This window comes from Fukomys damarensis, unplaced genomic scaffold (assembly GCF_012274545.1).
Source record: "Fukomys damarensis isolate Sample0158 unplaced genomic scaffold, DMR_v1.0_HiC HiC_scaffold_15, whole genome shotgun sequence".
Lineage (NCBI taxonomy): Eukaryota > Metazoa > Chordata > Mammalia > Rodentia > Bathyergidae > Fukomys > Fukomys damarensis.
This window is the reverse complement of record NW_022900927.1, coordinates 4,052,042-4,064,125: the sequence shown is the minus strand read 5'-3', so window position 1 is coordinate 4,064,125 and position 12,084 is coordinate 4,052,042. Positions and strand designations below refer to the sequence as shown.

At 37.2% G+C, this 12,084-nt stretch overlaps 2 protein-coding genes across 5 annotated transcripts in view; one reads left to right on the top strand and one right to left on the bottom strand.

Moving 5' to 3' along the window:
* Positions 1–12,084, top strand: part of Larp4 (La ribonucleoprotein 4) — a 167,994-nt gene that overhangs the window by 59,451 nt on the left and 96,459 nt on the right. The gene's annotated exons all lie outside the window — the stretch shown is intronic.
* Fam186a (family with sequence similarity 186 member A) overlaps positions 1–12,084 on the bottom strand; it is an 81,655-nt gene that overhangs the window by 45,367 nt on the left and 24,204 nt on the right. For 3 of the 4 annotated variants that reach the window (XM_010623680.2, XM_010623681.1, XM_010623682.2), the window contains exons 2-3: positions 2,496–2,718; positions 551–721 (exon numbers count right to left, since the gene is read on the bottom strand). In XM_010623680.2, the coding sequence (XP_010621982.1) occupies positions 551–721; positions 2,496–2,718 (394 nt within the window). Of the gene's footprint in view, positions 1–550; positions 722–2,495; positions 2,719–12,084 lie in introns of those variants that run through there. The other variant, XM_019207434.1, reaches the window with a different exon arrangement.

Sequence of the window (12,084 nt, the reverse complement as noted above, 5' to 3'; positions counted from 1 at the left end):
CTTTCCAGTACAGAACAAAAAAGGGCAAACATTAAAAAACAACATATAGCCAGGGATTTAGCTCAGTGGTTCTGCCGCCTGCATCGCAAGCGCAAGGACCCAAGTTTGATCCCCGGTACAAAAAAAAAAAAAAAAAAAAAAAATACAGCATGTAATATGATTTTATTTGTATGAAATATCTTGAAAAAGCAAGCAGACAAAGTAGGTCAGTGGTAGTCTGGGGCAGTGGGTGAGAGTGAAGACAGATTGCAAATGAGCATGGAAGATCTTATTGGAAAAATGGAAATGCTCTAAAATTGGATTGTGGTGATCATTGCACAACTATGTAAGTTTACTCAAACATTTGTGCACTTAATATGAAGGAATAAATCTATATTTTTAGCCAGGCGTGGTGGCGCATGCCTGTAATCCCAGCACTTGGGAGGCTGAGGCAGGAGGATCGCAGTGAGTTCAAGACCAGCCTGGGCTACATAGTGAGACCCTGTCTCCAAAAAAAAAATCTATAGTTTTAGAAAAATTCAAACTATTTCCAATTAATAAAGCATCTTACACATTTTTTTCTTTTGTTTCTTCTTTTCTTCGAGGAAAGATTCACTAATTTTACACAGTATCTTGACATTGTTGTTAATAGCTTTTAACATGTCTGGAAACATCTCCATTTGTGCTATCCAGTGGTGGTGCTCATCAACATCAATTATAGTTATCTCAGACAAAATGGAACCTTGAAGAGAATAAAAAAAGTATTTGTGTGCAGAAAAATAAATTATAACATAGGCTTATAATACTAGGCAATTATTTAATATAGTATTATTGGAGAATATAGTTATCTTGCACTAACTGTTACTCTGATATCTTGAGCCTTTTCTCTGTGAAGAAATTGTAAAGGAAGAGAGTTGGACTGAAAGGCTAAGCAGTACATGAAAATATGAATCAGGTTAGAAATATCTGTCTAGGGCTGGGGATTTGGCTCAGTGATTCTGCTGCCTGATTTGCAAGCACAAAGGCCCGAGTTTGATCTCCGGTACCACAAAAAAAAAGAAAAAAAAATCTATTTGGTTTATTTTCCTAATTCAGAGAAAACGCAGTATCTAAAATATGAGTGCATTACTTCTTGCAATAAAATAAAATTCCTTTTTCCCTGTGTTCTTAGCTTATCCATTCTTTAATTCCATCAATGTCTATTCTGTCTTGTATAATTTTAGATGTTGTAGGTATAGCATTAAATAAAGTAAGTTCCCTGACCTCATACTGTTATGGAAGGAATCAGTAAGTGACACACAGAGAGGCAGCAGAATGGAAGTAAAATAATAAATTTATTTATCGATAAGGGCCGATCACACATAAGCCGTGCCTAGATCAAAGACGCACTGGGTTACAACTCCTCCTTTTATAGGGTTTTACAGCCTTGATTTCATTTGGGTGGTTACATTTCATTCTCACAGTTCAAATCACAGTCACAGAATAGTTAATCTTTTCAACCCAGACACCACAGTTCTTTGCAGTTGGGGAGTTTACATTTAAGATTTGCCTAGTTGTTGGGTGTGGTGGCACACTCCTATAATTACCCAGCACTCGGGAGGCTGAGGCAGGAGGATCGCTATGAATTCGAGTCTAGCCTGGACTACATAGTGAGTTCCAGGTCATTCTCAACTACATAGTGAGACCCTGTCTCAACCCCCCCCCAAAAAAAAGATTCACCTTGTTATCTATTCTAGTCCATAGGAAAGGGGTGTTCAGGGTCACAGGAGGGAATGTTGGCAGTGGTCCTTTTTATCTCGACACTTTTACGATCAGGTGGCTTCAGTCTCTATGGGAGCTCAAGACCTTGCTGTGCCCAGTTATCTCAGGGTCAGACCAAATGCTTCATTCAGCAATTGGTGCCTATTAGTTCTGAGCTAAACAAACTGCTGTTAGAGACAGCAGAAGCCACTTTACATTGTAACACTTTATAGGTTTTTGCTATTTATCGAAGTTTTCCCTATCAATACTGCTAACCTTCTAATAGAAAGGAGACAGACAAAAAATAAAAATGAAAAGAAAAGAAAAACAAGAAAAGTCAGTTATATGGTATGTCAGATACTGATCGTAGAGACAAAATTTAAGAAAGGTAAAAGGCAGTAGAGAATGGCTGGTGGTAAGGAATGGGGGATATCTTCAGAGAGCACCTCACTTTCAAGTAGGAGTTGAGCAGGGGAGGAGACATGCAGCTCCTTGGTGGAAAATTCTCCAGGCAAGGGAATACAACCCTCGGGGCACTGGCCGTGCAGGCCTGCTGGAAGAAAAGTTAAGGGCACTGCAATGGCACTAGGGGAATAAGCTTGTCTTTGGGGTTTTGTTTTGTTCTTCCTGGAGCAGAGGACAGCTGTTCCCTAAATAACCTCTCGTGTATTCTTTAGGCTGATCAGACCTTCAGATTTTACCTGTACCTTTCTCTTCTGTATCATTTTTGTTTATTAACCTTGTAGTTTTCCTCTGAATCACTTATGGAAACTTACTCCATTCTTCCAACCAGGCCAGAATGTAGGCAAGAGTCTTTTCTCTAAGATCAGCAGCCTTAGCATAAGTAGTCACTTTCTCCAGTAAAAGATTTCTCCGTGTTTTCCTAGATTCTATATAGGAGCTCTTTCTTTCAGAAGATGAGTTAAGATCGAGAGCAGTATAACGAGTTATTATTCGATACACGCTGTTCATTATGTCATTCAGCTGCATATTAACATCCTAAAAGAATAAGAAGGATCAACATATTAATAAATTCTTAGTTTGAAAATAAGCGTTGGTCACCTTTCTTCCCAGAATGTCAATAGCAGTTAATATGAAGCTGTCTAATTAAAGTCTTGATAATTTTGGCTTTACAGTGGGTCGCAGATTTGCCCTGCTAAAAAAATTCCTCTCTATGTCATAATTTTAAAAGGGCTGGGAATATAATTAAGTGGTAAATTGCTTGCCCAGCATGCTTGAGGCCCTAAGTTTAATCCCTCAGTACTGCAAAATAAAAAATGTCTTTTTCTGCTTTCATCATCCCAGCCATGCCATGATACAATGGAAAATGCACTGGTCTTGAAGTTATACTTGTATTCTAATTTTAACTCTTTCATTAACCTTCATCAACTCTTTCATTAAGACTTTTAGTCCTGGGCCAGGATTTAGCTCAGTGGCACTACACCTGCCTTACAAGTGCAAGTTCCTGAGTTCGATCCCTGGTACAAAACAAAACAACTTTTAGTTCTTAGCATTATAAACCTTCTCTGCCTCATCTGTAAAATGATGCTGCTAAAGAAAAGAGAAAAAATACAAGTTGATTCTTTATTTACTTGGCCCTCAGACCTGGAGGAAAAGTACGCACCAGAAAGCTGCTTGGGTTTTTGTTTGGTTGGTTGCTTGTTTTTGGTTTTTGTTTTTGAGACAGGGTCTCACTATATATATCCAGGCTGGCCTTGAACTTACTGTGTAATTCAGGCTGGCCTTGAGCTCTGACCCTCCGGCCTCGGCCTTCCGTATTCTGGGATTGTAGTGATGTGCCACCACTCCCATCTTTCAAACATGGCTTTTAATTCCTTATTTTCGTTGCTCAACAATCTATCAGCAGATTTCTCCCATTTGTCATAAAGAACTAGAAGTTCTTTATGGGGAAAAGTGCTGCTTCATATGTAGCATTTGGAAATTTGTGGAGCCACTTTTGACTGTCACAATGATTGGAAGGGTGTATGCCTGGCATTTAGTAAAAGATACTAAGGGATGCTAGCTCATTCTGTAGAACAATGGACAGTCCCTCACAATGAAGAACTGTCCCACATCCTACTGAAAGTCCCATGGGACATTCGTGTAGGTTAAAAATCTGTTTGTATAGCTCAGTAGTAGAATGTGTGTTTAGCACGCACAGGGCCCTGGGATCAGTCTCCTGCATCAGAAAAAACAAAAACAAAAACAAAACATAATTATCCAAGCCTAGAACCAAACTCCTTTGTTTTGTTTTGTTGTTTTTTGAAACAAAGTCTCACTATGTCGTTCAAGCTGGCCTTCAACTTACTATGTAACTCAGGCTGCCTCAAATTCGTGGCTTTCTCCTGCCTCAGCCTCCCAAGTGCTGGGCTTACAGGCAATGACACCACGCCTGGCTCAAACTGCTTGAAAAATATAGACAGTACATTAATCTTAATAGTATTTAGTGTTGATACAACGAAGTTGGATTTTTTTTGGGGGGAGCTGTTTTTGAAACAAGGTCTTGCTATGTAGTTCAGGCTGGTTTTGAACTCACGAGGTAGCCCAGGCTGGCCAAACTCATTGATCCTCACATCTTGGCCTCCAAAGTGCCAGGATTACAGGCGTGCACAACCATGACTGACTAAAGTTAGATTTTTATCAGCCTATATTTGTAGCTTTCACATTTATTTTAGTTGTAGTCATACATGTAAGTTTCTACTTCTAGTGAAGTTTGACCTGGAACTTACACGTTAAAATGCATCCTATTCTAAATTATTTTCATGTATGTTAGATGTTTTAAAGTCTGAGTGTAGTTTATGAATATCATTTTAAGAAGTCCCAGTAGGTGACAGTAAATCACAGAGTTAAGAACCACTGGTCTACCTTTTCCAACTTTATCAATTATTATTTAATTTTTATTTCAGATAAATCAAATGAGCTCTGCCCCTCCTCATAGTAAAAGTCAGATATGGATTTTATAAATCAAATTATCATGCATAAAGAGTATCAGATATTAAGTGATGGAAATCCAGCAATGACAGTTGCAGCAATAATTTAAGTCAAGAACACAAGAGAGTAGAGACAAAATTTTCTGAGCCACATAATGAAAATCATTACAAACTAACACAAAGCTTGATGGTCAAGGAAAAAAATACTACCACCTTATCATAAGTTCTCCAGAACAACTGAAGAGGAAGAAACACTTCCCAACTCATTTTTTGAGGCCATTATTAATAACAAAGCCAAGCCAAGGCACCGCAAGACAACTACAGCTCAACACCCCTCACTAATATTTATGCAAAAAATTAAAATCTCAACAAAATACTAGCAAATAATTCAACAGCATATATAAAGGATAGTTGTTCCTGGAATGCAAGGCTGGTTCAGACATATGTAAATAAATCAATATAATACACCAAATTAACAAAATGATCGTCTCAGTTGATACAGAAAAACATCTGACAAAAGTTAACACCCAAAATCCAGGTGTGGTGGCAGATGCCTGTAATCCCAGCACTCAGGAGGCTGAGGCAGAATTGCCCTTAATGTGGAGGCCAGCCTGGGCTACATAGTTAGTTGAAGGCCAGCCTGGCCTACACAGCAAGACCCTGTCTCAAAAAAAACCAAAAACAAACAAAAAATTAATACCCTTCATAATAAAAACACAACTAGGAATGGAAAGAAGTCTTCCTAAACATACATAAGGCCATATATGAAGCTCACAGGTAATATCATAGCCATAATATCTATTGCTAGACATAGCAGTTAGCAAGGAAAAATAAAATGCATCCAAATTGGAAAGAAGGAAAATTATCTGTGTACACAAATAACATAATCTTATATGTAGAAAACACTAAAGATTTCATACAAGTCCGATATGGTGGTGAACACCTGTAAGCCCAGCATTCTGGGAGAGTGGGGCAGGAGAATCACAATTCTGAGTCCAACCTGGAAAACTTAGTAATTTAGCAAGATCTGTCTCAGAATTTATTTTTTTGTTTTGTTTTGTTTCTTTGTTTTTTGAGTCATGGTCTCACTATGTAGTTGATACTGACCTGGAACTCACTATGTAGCGGCAGACTGGTCTTCAACTCACAGTGATCCTCCTGCCTCAGCTTCCCGACTGCCGGGATTACAAGCATGCACCACCACGCCCAGCCCAATGGCATTTTTTGCAGAAATAGAAAGATCAAGGGGTGTAGCTCAGCAGCACAGCATCTGCCTGACAAAAGCAAGATCCTGAGTTTGAGTCCTGGTACTCAAAAAAAAAAAAAAAAGAAAGAAAAAAGAAAAACCCATCTTAGCCGGGTATAGTCGTGCACATCTGTTACTCCCATACTCCAAGGCTGAAGCAAGAGGATCACGAGTTCAAGAGGATCATGAGTTCAAAACCAACCTGGGCTACATGGTGAATTCAATGCAGCCTGTCTCAATAAAAAACAAACAAACAAAAAACAAGAGAGACAGCAAGAGAGAAGAAAAAAAAAGAAGGAAAATTCTACCCTAAAATTCACAGGAAATATAAAGAAACCCCAAATAAGTGAAACAATTTTTAAAAAGAACAAAATTGGAAATTTCTAACTTCCTGATTTCAAATGTATTAAAGGTACAGAAACAAAACAATGGGGTACTAACAAAGACATACACAGACTAATGGAATAGAATAGAGAGGTCAACAATAAACTCTTGCGTATACGTTCAAATGATTTTTGTCAAGGATACCAAGAGCATTCAATGAGGAAATGACACATGCTGGGAGTGGTAGCACATGCTTGTTATTCCAGTGTTCAGGAGGCTGAGACAGGAAGATCTCCAGGAATTTGAGGCCTGCCTGAGCTGCATAGTGAGACCCTGCCTCAAAAAATGTTTTTAATGAGGAAATAACTCTTTTTAACAAATAGTGTGGGGAAAACTGGATATCCACAGGTAAATGAATGAAATTGGACCATTCATTATGTTATATCACATAAATTTAACTTAAAGAAAGGAGTGCATGATCAAAATATATTATGTACATGCATGAAAATGACACATTAAAACCCAATATTTTATAAAATATGCACCAGCAAATATATATTTTAAAACAATTTTTAAATAAATTTAATTAATAACTTAATCATGCCAGGTATGGTGGCATATTCCTGTTATCCCAACACTTTGGGAGGCTGAGACAGGAGGATTGTGACTTCAAGCCCTGACTGGGCAATTTAGTGAGACCCTATCTCAGAATAACAATATAAAGGGTGGGGTTGGATGCAGCTTAGTATGAAGACCCTTGGTTAAATACCTGATACTGGGGGGAAAAAAGATGGAAAGGGAGAAATAAAATGCTTTCTATTTACAAACAAGAATGTTTGTCTTTGTAAAAACTCATAATTTACTAAAAGCTACCATTATTTAATATGTTCATATGATACAAGACCACTATAAAACCAGAGTCTGTTGTTTTATAAAACTGGGGATTGAACCCAGGAGCATTCCAGCACAGAGCTACATCCCAGCCCTTTTTATTTTTACTCTGAAGCACAACATTTATTGGTAATTTTAGATACACATAATGGTAACATTTATCATAGGGGATTTGTACTGTACGTGATATATCTTGCTTCATTTTGCCGGTTCCCCTCCCTTCCCTTTAACCCTCTTCCCCTCCTGATTTAAAAAGTTCTGTTTCCATTTTTCCTTCTATTCTCTATTTTTCTTTGTCCCTTCTTTCCTTTCTCCCTTTCCCCTCCCTCGTTTGCCTTCTCATTGGAACATTTTCTTCCAATTTCACATTATCTATTATACATTAGTGTCCTTATTTCCATTTTCAGTTTTTCATACCAGAGAAATAATACGGTATAATAAGACATGCGTGTCTGATTTATCTCACTTAGAGTATGGTCTCAAGGTGCATCCATTTAGCTTTAAATGTCTCAGGGTTATCCTTCTTCATGGCAGAGTACTATTCCATTGTATAAAAACATAAAAACGCATCTTCTTTTTTGGGGGGAGGTACTGGGGATTGAACTCAGGTCCTTGCGCTTGCAAGGCAGGCCACCGAACCGCTGCGCTAAATCCCCAGCCCTTCATGTCTTATCTATTCATCAGTTGATGGGCATTTGTGCTGTTTCCAAGATTTAGCTATTACAAACTGCCACTATAAACTTGAGGGTACATATATCAGTATGGTATGATGCTTTTAATTCTTTGGGAAAATTCCAGGAAGGGGAATAGCTTGGTCAAATGGAATCTGTAGTTTTAGTTTTTTGAGGTCTCTGCACACTGATTTCCACAGTGGTTGCACCAGTCTGCACTCCCACCAACAGTGCAGAAGGGTTCTTTTTTCTCCACAGCCCCACCAGCATTTGCTATTGGTTGATTTCTTGATGATGATTATTCCTCCTGGAATGAGTTGGAATCTCAGTTTTGTTTTAATTTGCATCTCTTGAAGGACGAGTGATGTTGAATAATTTTTCATATATTTATTTGCCATTTCTACTTCTTCCTCTGAGAAGTGTCTGTTCACTTCAAATGCCCATATTTGGATTGGATCTTTGAATTTGAGGAGCCTGATTTTTTTTTTTTTTAGTTCTTTATATATTCTAGATAAGTCATCCTTTGAGCAACAGCTGGAAAAAAAAATTTCCCACACCGTGGGTTGTCTCTTTACTCTTTTGTACTCTTTTGGTGGTTTCTCTTGCTGTGCAAAAGGTTTTTAATGAGGTCTCAGTTGTGGATTCTCTGTAATAATTCCTGTGTGGTCAGGGTTTTGTTCATGAAGTCTTTGCCTACACAAATGGCTTCAAGTGTTCTACCCCTTCTATCTTCCTGCATATTTAGTGTTTCTATTTTAATGCTTAGATCTTTGATCCATTCTGACTTTTAGTTTACTGCATGGTGAGAGATATGGGTCTAGTTTTAATTTTTGGCATAGGGAAAGACATTTTTCCCAGCACCACTTACTAAAGAGGCTTTCTTCCAGTGAAGGTGTTTGGCTCCTTTGTCAAAGATAAGGTGGCTGAGTATGTCTGGAGTTGTTTCTGCATCTTCTAATCTGTTCCATTCATTCTCAGGTCTGTTTTGTTTTGGGTTTTTTGTTGTTTTTTTTTTTTTTGGCCAACACCATGTTATTTCTATCACAGTTGCTTTGTAGTATGATTTCAAGTCAGGGATTGTGAGGCCCCCTGACTTGCCCTTGTTGCCCAAAATTGCTTTTGCTATTCTAGGTCTCTTGAGGTTCCAAATGAATTTTTGGATTGTTTTCTCTTAATCTATGAGATATATTGGAATTTGATTGGGATTGCATTAAATTTGTATAATGGTTTTGGAAAATACTGTCATTTTCACTGTATTGGTTCTTCTTATCCAAGAACAAGGGATATCTTTCCATTTTCTAATATCTTCTTCAATCTCCTTTTTCAGAGTAGTGCAATTTTCCATGGAAAGGTTCTTTTACTTCCTCATTAGATTGATTTCTATGTATTTTATTTTGGGGGATGTTATTGTGAAAGGTTTTGTTTCTCTAATTTCTCTCCCAGTGATTTTTTTTTTTTGAGTTTGTTATATGTGTACAGGAAGGCTACTGATTTTTGAGTGTTGACTTTGTATCCAGCTATGCTACTGAATTTGGTTATTAAATCTAGTAGTCTTTTGGTGGAGTTTTGAAGGTCTTCTAGAGAATCATGTCATCCACAAATAATGATAATTTAATTTCTTCCTTTCCTGTCCTTATTCCTTTTATTTCTTTCTCTTGTCAAATTGCTCTGGCTAATGGTTTCGAGAACTATATTGAATAAGAGTGGCGACACTGGACATCCTTGTCTTGTTCCTGATTTTAGAGTGAAAGCTTTCAATTTTTGTCCATTTAGTATGATGTTGGCTGTTGTTTTGCCATAGATGGCTTTTATCAGATTGAGATAAAGACCATCTATTCCAATATTTGGTCATTTTTTTCTTTATCACGAATGGGTCTTGGGCTTTGTCAAATGCTTTTCCTGCATCTATTGAGATGATCATATGGTTTTTATCTTTGGCTCTGTTAATACGGTGTATTACATTTATTGATTTGCATATGTTGAACCATCCCTGCATCCCTGGGATCAATCCAACTTTGTCATGGTGTATAGCCCTCTTGATAATTTGCTGTGTTCTGTTTGCCAGTATCTTACTGAAAATTTTTGCATCTATGTTCATTTAGAGAGATTGGCCTGCAAGTCTCCATTTTTGGCTGGATCCTTCTCTTGCTTTGGAATTAGGGTAATGCTTGCTTCCAAGAAGGAATTTGGGAGTATTGCTTCCCTTTCAATTTCATTAAAGAGTTTGAGAAGTAGTAGAATCAGTTCTTCCCTAAATTTCTTGTGGAGTTCAGGAATGCATCTGTCAGAGCCTAGGATTTTCTTCATTGGTAGGTTTTTAATTATATCTTCAATTTCATTGACTGATATTGATTTATTTAGAATTTTTATATCTTCATTCAGCCTTGGTAATTCATATGTATCTATGACTCTGTCCATTTCGTTGTGTTTTCCATCTTATTAGAACACAGGTTCTCTAGGTCTTGATGATCTCTGGATTTCTGCAGGATCTGCTGTGATTTTACCCTTTGCATTCCTAATTGCATAGATTTAGGTCTTTTCTTTCCACTTTTTGAAAAGGTTGGCTAAGGGTTTGTCAAATGCATTTAATGTTGCAAAGAACCATGTGATTCATTGATTCTTTGTATTGTTTTCTTAGTCTCCATTGCATTAATTTCTGCTCTTATCTTTATAATTTACTCCTTGTACAAGCTTTGGGCTTGACTTCTTCTTTGTTTTCTAGAAGCTTGAGGTTCAATCTTAGGTTATTTATTTGAACTCTGTTTTTCTGATATGGGAATTCCCTGCTATCTGTGTCCCTCTATGCCTGCTTTCATTGCATTCTATAAATTGTGGTATGTTTTATTGGCATTATCATGTATTTGTAGAAACTGTCTAATTTCTTCTTTAATTTCATCTATGACCCATTGGTTGTTGGGGGGGGCGTCATTTAATTTCCATGTGTTTATGAAGTTCTTCTTGTTCCTTTTGCCATTGATTTCCAATTTGATAATAACATTTCAGTGCTGTTAATTACAGGTCTGATAATATGCATCCGATAATTTCAATTCCTTTGCATTTACTTAAGCATGCTGTATGAGTTAGTATGTGATCTATTTTGGAGAATGTCCCATGTGTGGCTGAGAAGAACGTGTATTCTGATGTTATAGGGTGAAGCACTCTGTAGACATCTAAGTCCATTTGTTCAAAAGTGTGGTTCAGTTCTGCTATTTTTTTGTTGAGTTTTTATGTAGTTGATCTGTCTGTTTGTAAGAGCAGGTGTTGAGGTACCTGATCACAGTTGTATCGGTGCTTATTTGATTTTTCATGTCTGTTAATATTTGTTTCATATAGTTGGTTGTGCTGGTGATTATTACATGTACATTAATGATTGTTTTCTCTTCCTCTTGGATTGTTCCCTTTACAGAGGTATTACGACCTTCTTTGTCTCTCTTAATCAGTCTTGACTTAAAATCCACTTTGTCTGCAAATAAAATAGCTAACCTTGTTTTTTTTCTGGATTCCTGTCACGTGGGTATTGTTTTCCATCCTTTGACTTTCAGTGTATGAATTTCTTTTTGAATTAAGTTTGTTTCTTGTATGCAGCGTATTGTTGAATCTTGCTTTTTGATCAATTCTGCCAGTCCGTTTCTTTTGATTGGTGAATGCAGGCCATGACATTGATGGTTATAACTGATGTGTATTGACTCACTCTTGTCATATTATTTTCCTATTGTTGGTTTACTTTTTCTCCCCGTTTAATTGCTTGCGTTGCCTGGTGGATTCATCCTGTTGGGGTGCATGGACTTGTAGTCCTCATTGTCTCTTTCTGGAATGTCCTTCAGAGCCTTTTGCAGTGTTGGTTTGGTGGTCATGAATTTCTTCAGGTGTTCTTTGTTGTGCAAGTGCCTTATTTCTCCATCAATTTTGAAAGATAGTTTTGTGGGGTACGTCAATCTAAGTTGGAGACTGTTTTCTTTTAGGGCTTGAAATACCTCACTGCAGACTTTTCTTGACTTGAGGATTTGTTTTAAAAAGTCTGCTGTGACCCGATGGGCTTTTCTTTACAGATGGTGATTTGTTTCTTTTCTCTGACAGCTTTCAATATTCTGTGCTTGTGTTGAATTTCTGAAATCTTAACTATTATATATATTTATATATTTTTTTATCATGGGTAATTGGAATTCTGTATGCCTCACTTTTCTGTCTGTATGTCAAATTCTTTTTCCCTGCTTGGGAAGTTTCTGCTACTACTTTTGTGAACAGGTTTTTTTATGTTGTTTGCACTATCTCCTGCTTTTTTCATTAACTCTGATCCATCTTA